Raw genomic sequence first — 12,434 nt, 5'->3', positions numbered from 1 at the left:
CATCACAATCGCAAGCTGGTAAATGAAGCCACTCTTTTACCTTTGTCCGTACAGCTTGATCAATGGATTTGAGGAGCACAAATGGTGTGTCTGTGTGGTCAGTGATGTAATATAATCTGGGCATGGTGTAAACTTTTAACAGATCTATTTTTTGCAGTGGTTTTAGGTGTGTTCTTCCTATCCTTTGCAGCCAGGTGTTGATTTTTGCTAGCAGTTCAGCCTGGGCAATGCCAACCCAGGGGTCCACTTGTAGCCCAAGGTATTTCTCTGATTCTCCTGGGGGTATCATATTGAGGGGTGTGTTATTCACAGTCCATGGGGGGCAATCATTGATGTTATAAGAGTCCTTAGTTGGCTTGATGTAAAAGCTGTGGCATTTCTCCCCCTGTGTCTTGAGACCGGTGATGTCACAAAATGTCTCAAGGATCTTGATGTTATGCATCATCCCCTCCCAGGAGTTGCTCTGTAACACTAAATCATCCGCAAAAGCCATAGCTGTTATGTTGGCACCCTCACATTTATATCCCTGCCCTTCCTTTTCTAATTTACACAGTAGAGGGTCCAGCGTGAGGTTAAAGAGCAGTGGGGACATAGGGTCCCCCTGTTTGACTCCCTTTAGTATATTAATGGGAGCTGATGTCTCATCCTGGGTCTTAATGCATGTAGAGGTGTTCACATACATGCTTTGGATGAGATTAATGATGTGCTCGTCCACTTTCCTCTGCCTTAGGCCCTCTATAATATGCTGGTGACTCACTGTATTAAAGGCTTTGGCAATGTCCACAAAAACAACTGCAATCTCGTTGTGCTCCCTCTTTGCGGTCTTCAGCAACAGTTGCAGGAGCTGGAGATTCTCGGAACATCCCGGTGCCCTTGTGAATCCTTTTTGACGAGGATTGATGGGGCAAGCCTTGCTCAGACGCGCTGTCAGGACTCTGGAGAACAGACTCAACACCGTTGAGCCGACGGTGATAGGCCTCCAGTTGTTGATGTCCTTCAGACGGTCTGGCCAGTCCGATTTTGGAAGCAGGAGCGTGCGGCAGTTCTTCACTTGGTCAGAAACTGTTCCGGATATTAGCCAGAGATTAAAAATCTCTGTCAGTAATGAGAATTTTGGATCTGCTTTGCACAGATCCCCCAGGGTGATGTCATCTGGGCCTGGAGCCGATGTTTTGGCCATCTCTTTGATGTTCTTCTCAATCTCCTTGGCAGTTATCAGTGGCAGGAACTTAGTGTTGTCAGTTGTTCCCTCTGCTTCAAAATCTCCAAAGCCTTTGAAATTGCTGGGTATTTCCCATCTTTCACAGAATACTGAGCTGATCTCGTCAGCTGGAATTTGGCACTTTAACCCCTCCACATCATCAAGGATGATGTGGGCCAGTTTCCCTCTATCTGTGTAAAATAGTTTTTGGAATCTTAGATACTGTCCCTTTTTAATAGCTCTCCTGCTCGTCCATTTTGCTGCTTGTCTCTTCTTAGGCTGCAAGTGACCCTGTTTTGGTTTTCTGGTGTTCTTTTCCCGGCTGTGCATCCCTTTAAATACCTTCATGCAGTCTTTGGTTATTTCACTAATGGTGTGGGCTGGATTCTTATTTTTCTTTTTGAGAATTTCTTGGAAGGCTTCCTGGTACACAATGAAGGCGCCATCACTGATCTTTGATGGGATAATCTCTTCCTAGTGCTTTTTCAACTGATTTATTGTGGTTTCTTTACGCTTTGATGGCTTTTGAATTTTTTCCTGTGGCTGCTCTTCTGTTTTTCTGTTAGTTTGTAATCCAATTGAGGCTTGTTGTTTTAACATCAGACAGCGTCTCTTGTCACGGATTTGTTTTGAAGTTTTGGATGGGATGTGTTCAGCAATCAGTTTATTAATGTTTTTATTACCCTCATATTGTTTTATTAGTTGGATCAGTAGATTTTCCTCCTCTACACTCCAGCATTTCTTGTGGGCTCCTCTTGCTGATGTTTCTTTTGGTCTCATGGCTTCTAGCCTCTCCTGGTGTCTGACTGCTGGATGTGCAATTCTTTTATGTTGTCCCAGTCCAATTTTAGTTTGAAAACTCATCTGGCATACATTGCAGGGCCATTTTCCTGGGGATGGTTCTTTTATTTTACCTTTGCATTTTGGATAGTGGCAGGCAATGCTGTGAAAATTTGTATTTTCCAAATCACATTTGGTGCATTTAAATTTGCATTCTCTAATTCCATGTGCTCTGAGTAAATGTTCAGTTAATTCAAGCATTTGATTCACTTTAATACCACAGCGCGGGCAGGGTGGATTCTTATCTGGAACTGATATGACAGGGCAGTCTTCTGATTCCCCATTGTTTGGTGGTTGAATAGTGCTTTCCTCTGGCTCTGATAAAACGGCTGCTTCTTCCTGGGTGGGTGGGGGTGTGGTAATCCTTTCCTGGCTCTTATCAATCCCGTTATCATCTAGAGATAAGCAAGTCATTGTATCATCACAGTACACATCAGGGTATTCCTCCAACCCCTCCCGCCCCACACAATGGCCATTACATTCTTCGGCACAATGCATCGAGTTGTAGAACTCCAGTTTTAAACTTTTCCAAACCTCCCTTCCCAATTCTGAGGGTTTAAAATTTGGTTTTTGTGGCGATTTTATATCCCAGTCATTAAAATTAGTTTGAGTCGCCGTGGACACACGGAGTAGCTTTAAAGCCTTTACCGTGGTGCCGTTTCAAATTAAAAGTAAGTCCAATTGAGGGAATATTGACTAACAGCACCCCCTCAAGCGCTGTCAGCTTTGCCCAACTTTACCGGCGGGCTCGGTTTCAGGCAGGGAGCTTTTAAGGAGCTTCTGCCGATAATTTTTCGACGCAAAATCGTGAAACTGCACTTTGGGTGGCGAGTCCAAAGGCAGGGAGGCAGTGAAAAACACAACCTCACTCACACTGGGGCAGAAATCAGCTAGTTACCCTTGCGGGTATCCAGCGGGACCACGAGGAGGTCTGATTTCCGCGGCTAAGCCCAGTTAGTAATGCATACTTACCTCTGTTAAGAGTCATAGTGACTCGACTCGAGTCGCCGGTAGAGGCGGCGAGCGGGCGGCCGCTTGCACAGGCCGGCTCTTCGGCGGTCCGCGGAGGTCTTTGGCCCCGGGCCCGCCTGCGGGGGCTCGCTGCCGAGACGTGCGGGCCCGGCACGGAACCGCCCTCCCCCGCCGGCTCCCGCGGCGCCGCCTTCCGGGCTTTTCCCCGCCCCCTGCTGGGCGATGGTTGGGGCCGCCGCCATCGGCCCCTCCCCGCCCACGCCCCAGGCGGCTCCCCAAGCGGCCGGCCGCTCGGCACGGCGACAACGCCTGCGGGGGCTGAGGAGCGGGCCGACGGGGCCACCAGCGGCTTGAGGCTCGGCCCCTTCCCTTTACGAGGAAGCTTTCTCGCTGGCTCTCTCTCGGAGGCTTTCGCTCCGACGGCGGCTTCCTTCCCGCTCGGCCCCGGCCGGCCCCGCTGAAGCCTGCAGGCGGACGGCAGCCAGGCTGATCGAGCCAGCCGGGCAGAAACCGAGGCGGGAGCCGGGCCGCCATCTGCTCGGGCTGGACAATGCCGCTGCCCAGGCTGGGCTCCCGGTAGTCCACGGGTGCAAGCTCCCGGTGCTCCCCCGAGTCCCCAGTTCAGAGCAGGTTCGATTCGTTTCAGAAAAAGGGAAAGAAAACAGTCCAGGAAGACCTCTCTGATCCGGCTGGCTGGAAAGCCAAGGTGATCGGTCTCTTGTTGTCTGTCTGTGCTGTAGTCAAAACTCCCGATGCGGGGGGGGGAGCAAGTACAGTCTCTGATAACAGACTCGGTGCTTCTTTTCCACTCACTTTTACTCTTAGATGAAATTTTAAGAATACAAAACCGGTGTCTGGGTTGGGTGGAAGAATGGGGATACACTTTAACATCATAATCAACCCAGGACAATCTTCTAAAAACCCTACCAAATTCCAGAAACATCCCACAAAATCTCCAAAAGTTTCCACACAATCTAAGAAAAATCTTACAAAATTACTCAAGTCTTCTCAAAATCCCACAAAATCTCAGAAAATTCCACAACATTCCAAAAAAATCCTACAAAACTCCAGAAAAATGCCACAAAATTATTTAAATTTTCTCAAAATGCCACAGAATTCCAGAAAAATTTCACAGAATTCTTTAAATGCCCAGGAAAATTTACTCAAAATCCCTGAAAATTCCAGAAAAATCCCACAGATTTAAAAAAAAATCCGGCAAAACTCTAGAAAAATCTTCTCAAAACCCTACCAAATTCCAGAAACATCCCACAAAATCTCCACAAATTTTCACACAATCGAAGAAAAACTCCTCAAAATTCTTCAAGTCTCTTCAAAATCTCACCAAATTACAGAAAATTCCACAACATTCAAAAAAAATCGCACACAATTCCAGAAACATCCCTCAAAATTTTTTACATTTTCTCAAAATCCCACAAAATTCCAGAAAAGCATCATGAAATTGCGAAAAAATCCCTCAAAATTCCCTAAATCTTCTCAAACCCCCACCAAATTCAAGAAACATCCCACAAAATCTCCACGTTTCCACACAATCCAAGAAAAATCTTTCAAAACTACTCAAGTCTTCTCAAAATCCCACAAAATCTCAGAAAATTCCACAACATTCCAAAAAAATGCTACAAAATACCAGAAAAATGCCACAAAATTATTTAAATTTTCTCAAAATGCCACAGAATTCCAGAACAATCTTACAAAATTCTAGACATGTCCAAGAAAATTTCCGCAAAATCCCACAAAATTCAGGAAACATTCCACATGATTCCATAAAAATCCCATAAAATTCCCACAAACATACCATAAAATTCCCTAAATCTTCTCAAAACCTTACCAAATTCCAGAAACATCCCACAAAATCTCCACAGATTTCTACAAAATCTAAGAAAAATCCCTCAATATTCATTAAGTGTCCGCCATATCCAAGAAAATTCCAGAAAAATCCCACAAAAATTCCACAAACATCCCACAAAATGCATTAAAACTTCTCAAAACCCTACCAAATTCCAGAAACATCCCACAAAATCATTAAAAATTACTACAAAATCTAGGAAAAACCCCTTAAAATTTTTCAGGTCTCCTCAATATCCCTTAAAATTCCAGAAAAATCCCACAAAATTTCACAAACGTCTCACAAAATGCATTAAAACTTCTCAAAACCCTACCAAATTCCAAAAACATCCCACAAAATCTTTACAAATTTTCACACAATTTAAGAAAAATGCTTCAAAAATCTTCAAGTCTCCTCAATATCCCACAAAATTCCTCAAAAATCCCAAAAAATCTTCACAAATTTCCACACAATCTAAGAAAAAACTTTCAAAATTACTCAAGTCTTCTCAAAATCCTACAAAATCCTACAAAATTCCAGAAAAATCCCACAAAAATCCACAAATATTTCAGAAACATCTAACCAAGTTCCAGAAACATCCAAGAAAATAATTACAAATTTACACAAAATCTAGAAAAATCACTCAAAATTCTTCAAGTCTCCTCAAAATGCCACAAAATTCCAGAAAATTCTACAACATTCCAAAAATATCCCAGAAAATTCCAGAAACATCCCACAAAATTCCCTCAATCTTCCCAAAACCCTACAGAATTCCACAATAGTCCCACAAAATTCTTTAAATTTTCTCAAAATCCCACAAAATTCCCCAAAATTGTCTCCAAACCCCACCAAATTCCAGAAACACCCCACAAAATCTCCACAAAATTTCTCAAAATCTAAGAAAAAATTTTCAAAATTCATTGTCTCCTCAAAATCCCACAAAATTTCAAAACATTTCACAACATTCTAAAAATAATCCCACAAAATTGCAGAAAAATACCTCAAAATTCAAGAAAAATCCCACAAAATTATTTAAATTTCATCAAAACCCCACAGAATTCCAGCAAAATTACACAAAATTCAAAAAAATCCCACCAAGTTCCAGAAAATTCCCACCAAATTCCAGAAAAATCCCACAAAATTATTTAAATTTTCTCAAAAACCTTCCAAATTCCAGAAATATCCCACATAATCTGTTGCAATTTCCACAACATTAAAAAAAAAATTCCAGAAGCATCCAACAATATTCTCTCAATATCCCAAAAAAATCACGAAAAATCCCTCAAAATTGCCTAAATCTTCTCAAAACCCCACCCAATTCCAGAAATATCCCACACAATCTCTGCAAATTTCACTAAATCCACAAAAATCCCACAAAGTTCCACAAAAATCCCACAAAATTATTTAAATTTTCTCAAATCCCACAAAATTCCAGAAAAGTCCCACAAAATTATTTAATCTACATTTGCCTTGGCAGTTGTAGATCCAAGCTGCTCTTGCCCCTCTTCTGCTTGCCACTTGAATTTTAGTAATACAACTGCAATTGCCTCTTTCAATCAGTGCTACCCACTGTGCTTTTGTTACAGGGAACTCAGGATTTTTGTTTCAGGCATCATGATCAGTAGAGATCAAAATGCTCCCAACTCCCTGAGCACAAAATCAAGGAGAATTAAAGCCACACAGGTCACATTTGCAGTGCTCAAACACAGCCCTGTTGCTGCTGCTGCTGCTGAAATAGAATCAACTGACAGAGGCCATCACAGAAATTGCCTCTGCAGTGGCAAAAAAAATGAAGAAATCCAGCAGGAGAAAGAAATACCAGAACTTCCCAACTCGATTCATTGTTTCTTCTGAGCAGCAGAAGAAAAAGGAACAGGGCACCTTTCAGGCAGTCCCACAAGCTCAGGGTTCTCATTTCATGGGGAATCTGAGATGCAATTGGCCTTTTTAAAAGGATAGAAGCAAAGGGAATGAATTGGGAATTATTAGGAAAAAATGTGCCTTCTTATATACAAAGTTTACCAAGTCATTCCCTGCATTTCTCCTTTTCACAGTCTTTCTGTCATCCACTGAGAGGTCCAGCTTATCATGTTCTGATGCTTCTCATCAACTGATTGTGCTCTTGATTTCTACCACTGCAAGAGATGTAGAATCATCTAAACTAAACACAGAAAGAAACCCCCTCTGTCAGCCCATCTTCATGTTCCAGATCACTTTCAAGATGTCCATGGGGCTATTGGAATGATTAGCTCTCCACTGCTGGCTGCAGGCTCTGGAGATTCTTTCTCCACATTCAGCCAGGCATGTATTCCCCAACAATTCCTGGTACCTCATCATGTTTTCTTTGGCTAGAAGAGGAACAGTGAAAACCTTACCAATGGCACAACTCCACTGTCCAGAAGGAAAAGAAAGAACAAGTTGTCAAGTTCTTCAAATATTTGTCCTGCTTTGCTGCAAGAGTTGTGCTGCAGTCACTGTGTGGGAAGCCAAGAGAAGCTGCAGCTGGGGGCACATCTTGTGACAGGAGCTGTGCCTTCTTCTCCAGGACAGGTTTTTGGAAAGAACAGAAAGGACTGTGGAGAAGATTCTGGGAAAATTGAAACCACTTCTTTATGAAATGAAAATAAACTCAAAAGAAACAACCAATATGTTTTTCTCTATTTTTATGTTTCTCTTTTCCATCTTGCACTTTCTCCATCCCATTCATTCCAAATGGATCTCACCTCTAAGATCTGAGACTTGGCAAGTTTTAGACACTGTAAAATACCATGAGCTATACGCAGTTTGCCTTCCCCTGTTTAATTGGAAAGCAATGCTGGAGACACAAGTGCAGTGCTTGGTTCAGGTACAAATTCTGCATTCAGGGAATGTGCTCAGATGGTGTCTGACCCTCAGCAGGGACGAGGCACAGCAGCAACCAAGGGCATTCCTGTGCCCCTGTGCAGGAGTCAAGACTCTGGCTCTTGGCTCAACAGGGCAAAGTTCCCGTGTTTGGCCAGGCTCAGGGGCTGCCTGGGGAGCGCGGAGCTCGGGGCGGGGCCGAGCGGGCAACGGACAAACGGACACGGGGACAAACGGTCCCGGTGCTTCAGTTGCAGCGGCAGCAGCAGCGGCAGCGGCAGCAGCAGCGGCAGCGGCAGCAGCGGCGGCAGCAGCAGCAGCAGCAGCAGCGAAAGCATCAAATTTATCACTTTTCTGTTTCTCCTCTCCCTTTCCCACTGTCCCACATTCCCTCCGGGTCTCCCTTTTCCTTCGTCCCCTCCTCTTCCAGGTTCCCTCTCCCTGTGCCCGCCCGGGCCATGCCCCCAGCCCGCCCCCGGCCCCGCCCACGGGCCCTTGCGGGGCTGCCCAGGCCCCGGCCCCGTCCCCGGCCCCGTCCGCGGCCGTCCCGCCGTGGTCTCGCCTCCGCCCGGCTCTGGCTGTGCTGGCGCTGGCGCTGCTGGGCGGGCATCATTGCCTGGGGCTGGGGCGGAATCGCTGCCCTTTGGCTCCGCCTGGCCCGATCCCGGCCCCGGCCCCGACGCAGGCTCCGGTCCCGACCCCGGCCCTGGCCCCGGCCCCGGCCCCGGCCCCGGCCCCGGCCCCGACCCCGGCCCCGGCCCCGGCCCTGCCCCCGGCCCCGGCTCCTCCCGGGGCCCGCGGAGGACACAGGCGGAGCGGCCGCTGCCGCCGCCTCCGCTGCGGCTTCCCCGGCCCGAGCTCCGCCGCTCAGCAGCGCGGCCGCTGGCCCCGAGCCGCCGCTGCCGCGTTCCAATGAGGGAACGCCTGCGGATGCCCGGCCCGGGGAGGTCGGGGAGCGCTCGGGGGCCGTTCCTGGCCCCGGGCCGAGCGCTGATGGCCGCGACTCGCCGCCAGGGAAGGCGCAGGAGGCCCTGCAGCAGCGCTACAAGCTGGGCCCGCTGCTGGGGCGCGGCGGCTTCGGCAGCGTCTTCGCGGCCACACGACTCTTGGACGGTGCCCCGGTGAGCGGTGGGCAGAGGAGGAGGAGGAGGAGGAGGAGGAGGAGGAGGGGGCGGAGGAGATGGCGGGGGTGCGGCGGGGCGGGCAGCGAGCTCAACCCTCTGCTGCTTCTTGCTCACAGGTGGCCATCAAATGTGTGCTGCGGGATCGCGTCCGGCTCTGGGGCGAGCTGGTGAGTGAGCGGGGCCAGCGGCAGAAGCCGGGGCGTGCCGGGCAGGGATGAGCCGGGGCCCGGCAGGGTGGGAGCCGCCGAGAGCCCTGCGGGGAGAGCGGGTGTGGGGTGAGCGAGGTGTGCAGAGCATCCCGGGCTGGCTGAGGGCTCCCAGAGCCCTGGCACGGCCTCAGCCCCACTGACAGCACCGTGCTCCTCCCGCAGCCCGACGGCACCCGTGCTCCCCTGGAGATCGTGCTGCTGGACAGGGTGTCCTCTGGCTGTGCTGCAGTCATTCAGCTGCTGGAGTGGCTTGAGCTCCCCGACAGCTTCGTGTTAGTGTTGGAGCGTCCAGAGCGGTGCCAAGACCTCTCGCATTTGCTGGCAGAGCGGAGGTTCCTGCCGGAGGAGGAGGCGCGGGGGCTGTTTAGGCAGCTGCTGGAGGCCGTGCAGCACTGCACCAGCTGCGGGGTCCTGCACAGGGACATAAAACCAGAGAACATCCTGCTCGACCTGGCCACAGGGCAGCTGAAATTGATCGACTTTGGCTGTGGCGCCTTCCTGCAAGACACAGCCTACACCCAGTTTGCAGGTGAGCCCTGGCAGGGGATGCTCCTGGCCATCTCATGGCCCAGCCTGGGTGTGGCACCGGGGATTCCCCGTGTTGCTGCCAGGATGGGATTAATGCTTGAGCCAAATTGATTTGAATGGGGGTGTGAGGGGGGCCAGCTCCCAGCCCTGCCAACAGCCTTCAGCACCCACTGTGCCCTGGTCTGGGGCTGGGACAGCCAGCCTGACAAAAACCCCCATGGGGGTAGCAGAGGGCAGGGGTCTGACCCCATGCCCCAGAGTGTTTGGTGCGTCAGCAAGGAAGGGCTTGAACTCCTCTGCTCCCCACGTTTGCCTTGGCTTATTAACAATTTTTTGGAGGCCATGCAGGCAGGGAGGAGAGTGTGTTTTTCTCTACCATGGGGTGGGTTTTTATTTGCTTATCATGGTTGGGCCTCCCCAGTGCTTCTGCTGCCCTCTTCCAGCAGCAGTAGCTTCTTTTCCAGCCCTGGGTTTGTAGCCAAGTCCCAGGTGCTGGCGAGAGGGCAGTGGGTCACCCCGTGTGCCGCTGGGGCAGCCCCCACATGCCCAGGGATGCTGGGGCGAGGCTCTGGGAGCAGCAGCATCTCCCTGATGAGCTCCATCTGTGTTCCACAGGAACCCTGTCCTACAGCCCACCTGAGTGGATCCACCAGCAACGCTACCATGGCCAGGCAGCAACAATCTGGTCCCTGGGCCTCCTGCTATACCAGCTGGTCATCGGGAAGCACCCATTCATGAGGGGCCAGCAGATGATCTGGGGACGGATCTTGTTCCCACGACGGCTCTCCCAAGGTGAATCCTCATCTCTGGACACAGGAGGAACACCGGGCTTGGGAGACAGCAGCGGGCTCATGAGCATCCTGCTCTGGCAGCTGCTGAGGAGGTGGCACATGTCCTGCTCTCCTGCAAACAGTGAATCCATGGGGAGGTTTAGGCCCAGCTCTGGGCACACCCAGCATGGCCTGGGCATTGCAAGGGGGCGGCAACTTCTCCAACTGACTGCTGATTCCTGGTTTCTCTCTTCAGAATGCCAAGATATTATTAAGAGGTGTTTGTCCATGCAACCCTTGGACAGGCCATCCTTAGAAGACCTTTTCCGCCATCCTTGGATGCAGGGTGTTCATCTGCCCTAGGAGACGGGAGAGATCCACATGCACAGTTGGATCCAGGGGCCTGGCAGGTAACAGCTCCACACATTTCTTGGCAATCAGGGGCAAAGCAAACCAGGCTGTTTTTGTCCTGCCTGTAGCTCTGAGCAGGGCTCATCAGAAGGGAACACACAGCTCTTGGGCTGGAGCTGAGCTGGACACCTGGTGTGGAAAGCACTGGTGGCCACCATTCCCCCTGGTTTTGCTTGTCTGCTCCACTGATGGCTGGGACCCTGGACAGAGCACTGACAGCCTGGTCTGGCCCCCAGGCAAGGAGAAGGAGCCCCTGGAGAAGTTGTTACCAGGTGGGGCTTCTGCTGGAGACACCAAGGACAACCTCAAGGATGGCAATCTCTTCCTCCATCTGGCCAGCTGAAGATGATGGATTTCAATTCTGGCATGTCTTCTTCAAAGACTCGCTCCACGCCCAATTTGCAGGTGAGTCCACAGCCCGGGGATGCTCCCAGATCTGGGCATGGCACAGCCTGGCCAGCACCAAAGGTTCCCCCCTTGGCTGGGGTGGATGCAACCAATTCTTCAGTTGGCTGCCAAGCTGCTTTTTGTCTCTGGGCAGCTGCTGAGGGGCTGGATCTGTCGTGGCTGGCTGCAGGCTGGGCACATGTCCTGCCCTCCTGCTCTGCTCCCAGAGGCAGCAGTGATGGGCAGCTTTGGGTCCAGCTCTGAGCACGGCCAGCATGGCCTGGGCACAGCGGCTGGCTGGGACAAGGGGACAGGAGCCTGCAGCTGACGGGCGGTTTCTGGTTTCTCTCTTTGCAGCCGGGCTCTGCGGATGCTGAGGCTGCTCTGGGCTCTGCCAGGGCTCTGCTGGGCTCAGCCCCAGGCACAGCTGGGCTCACTCTGCCCTCACATTGCTCTGACAGCTTTGCATCACATGAGCCTGTTCCCAGCACACCGCCTGAGCTTTCTGCTTTTGCAAGTGAGTGAGACTCTCCTGCAGGCCAAGAGATTGCAGTTAGGGACACACATCCAATTGGCAAGAAGCCAAACTCTCCACAGTCCCAGCTGAATGCCTGCATCTGCACAGGATGTTTTCTATGTCCCACTCTTCCTTTCTTTTTGGCTGGAATTGTGCAATTGCACTCTTTTCCTCCTCTAGAAATGCCACTGCTGGTTCCTGAGGCAGTGCAGTCTGGAGCTGATGAATGAAGAATCGCCCTTCTGCACTTCCAAACCAGCACAAAAAGCTGTAAGTGTGAGTTTGCATCTTTAAGAAACCCCTGAATGTTTGAAAGGGAATGCGCAGCTCATTCACAGGGTGAGAAGGAAGGACATCTTCTAAAGGATTTGGGGTTTGATAGAGTTTAGATTCCCAGTGCTGCTTGGAGCTGGCAAGGCGCAAAGCAGTTTCTTCTTGCTTCACTCCAATTTCACCACAATTTAAAAGAACAATATTGGAATCAAACCCCAAAATCTTTTTCTAAAAGGTTCCTGAGGCCAATAAGATGCATCATGCCATCAGCATGTTTACAAAGTAAATAACTGAGTTTTATGTTTCAAAAGACCAATTACACCTTAATTCAAAGTTATAGAAGATTTTTCACTGCACACTTTTTATCTTTCACATTTTATAGAAGATTTTATCTTTTATTTTCCACATTTTTCCCCTTAAAACAGAAATCATGCTATGAAAAAGAAATGTCCTTTGCTCTTGGTTCCTGTGTGGGGCAGCTCCCTTCCCGCTGGCTGAGCTGCTCAGGCAGAGCCCGG

General features: G+C 49.7%; 1 protein-coding gene and 1 pseudogene across 1 annotated transcript in view; one reads left to right on the top strand and one right to left on the bottom strand.

Annotated features, from left to right (window-relative positions):
- Nucleotides 1–1,180, bottom strand: part of ENOSF1 (enolase superfamily member 1) — a 2,238-nt gene extending 1,058 nt beyond the window's left edge. Inside the window, 1 exon segment of the mRNA XM_058859598.1 lies at nt 1–1,180. This exon segment is cut by the window's left edge and continues 1,058 nt beyond it. Coding sequence (XP_058715581.1) covers nt 1–1,180 — 1,180 coding nt within the window.
- Nucleotides 1,181–6,470: 5,290 nt separating this feature from the next.
- LOC131589822 (serine/threonine-protein kinase pim-1-like) lies at nt 6,471–10,742 on the top strand (annotated as a pseudogene).
- The last annotated feature ends 1,692 nt before the right edge of the window (nt 10,743–12,434 follow it).

This window comes from Poecile atricapillus, chromosome 30 (assembly GCF_030490865.1).
Source record: "Poecile atricapillus isolate bPoeAtr1 chromosome 30, bPoeAtr1.hap1, whole genome shotgun sequence".
NCBI classification, from domain to species: Eukaryota; Metazoa; Chordata; class Aves; order Passeriformes; family Paridae; genus Poecile; species Poecile atricapillus.
Note: the sequence above shows the minus strand (reverse complement) of the source record. Positions and strands in the feature narration are given on the sequence as shown.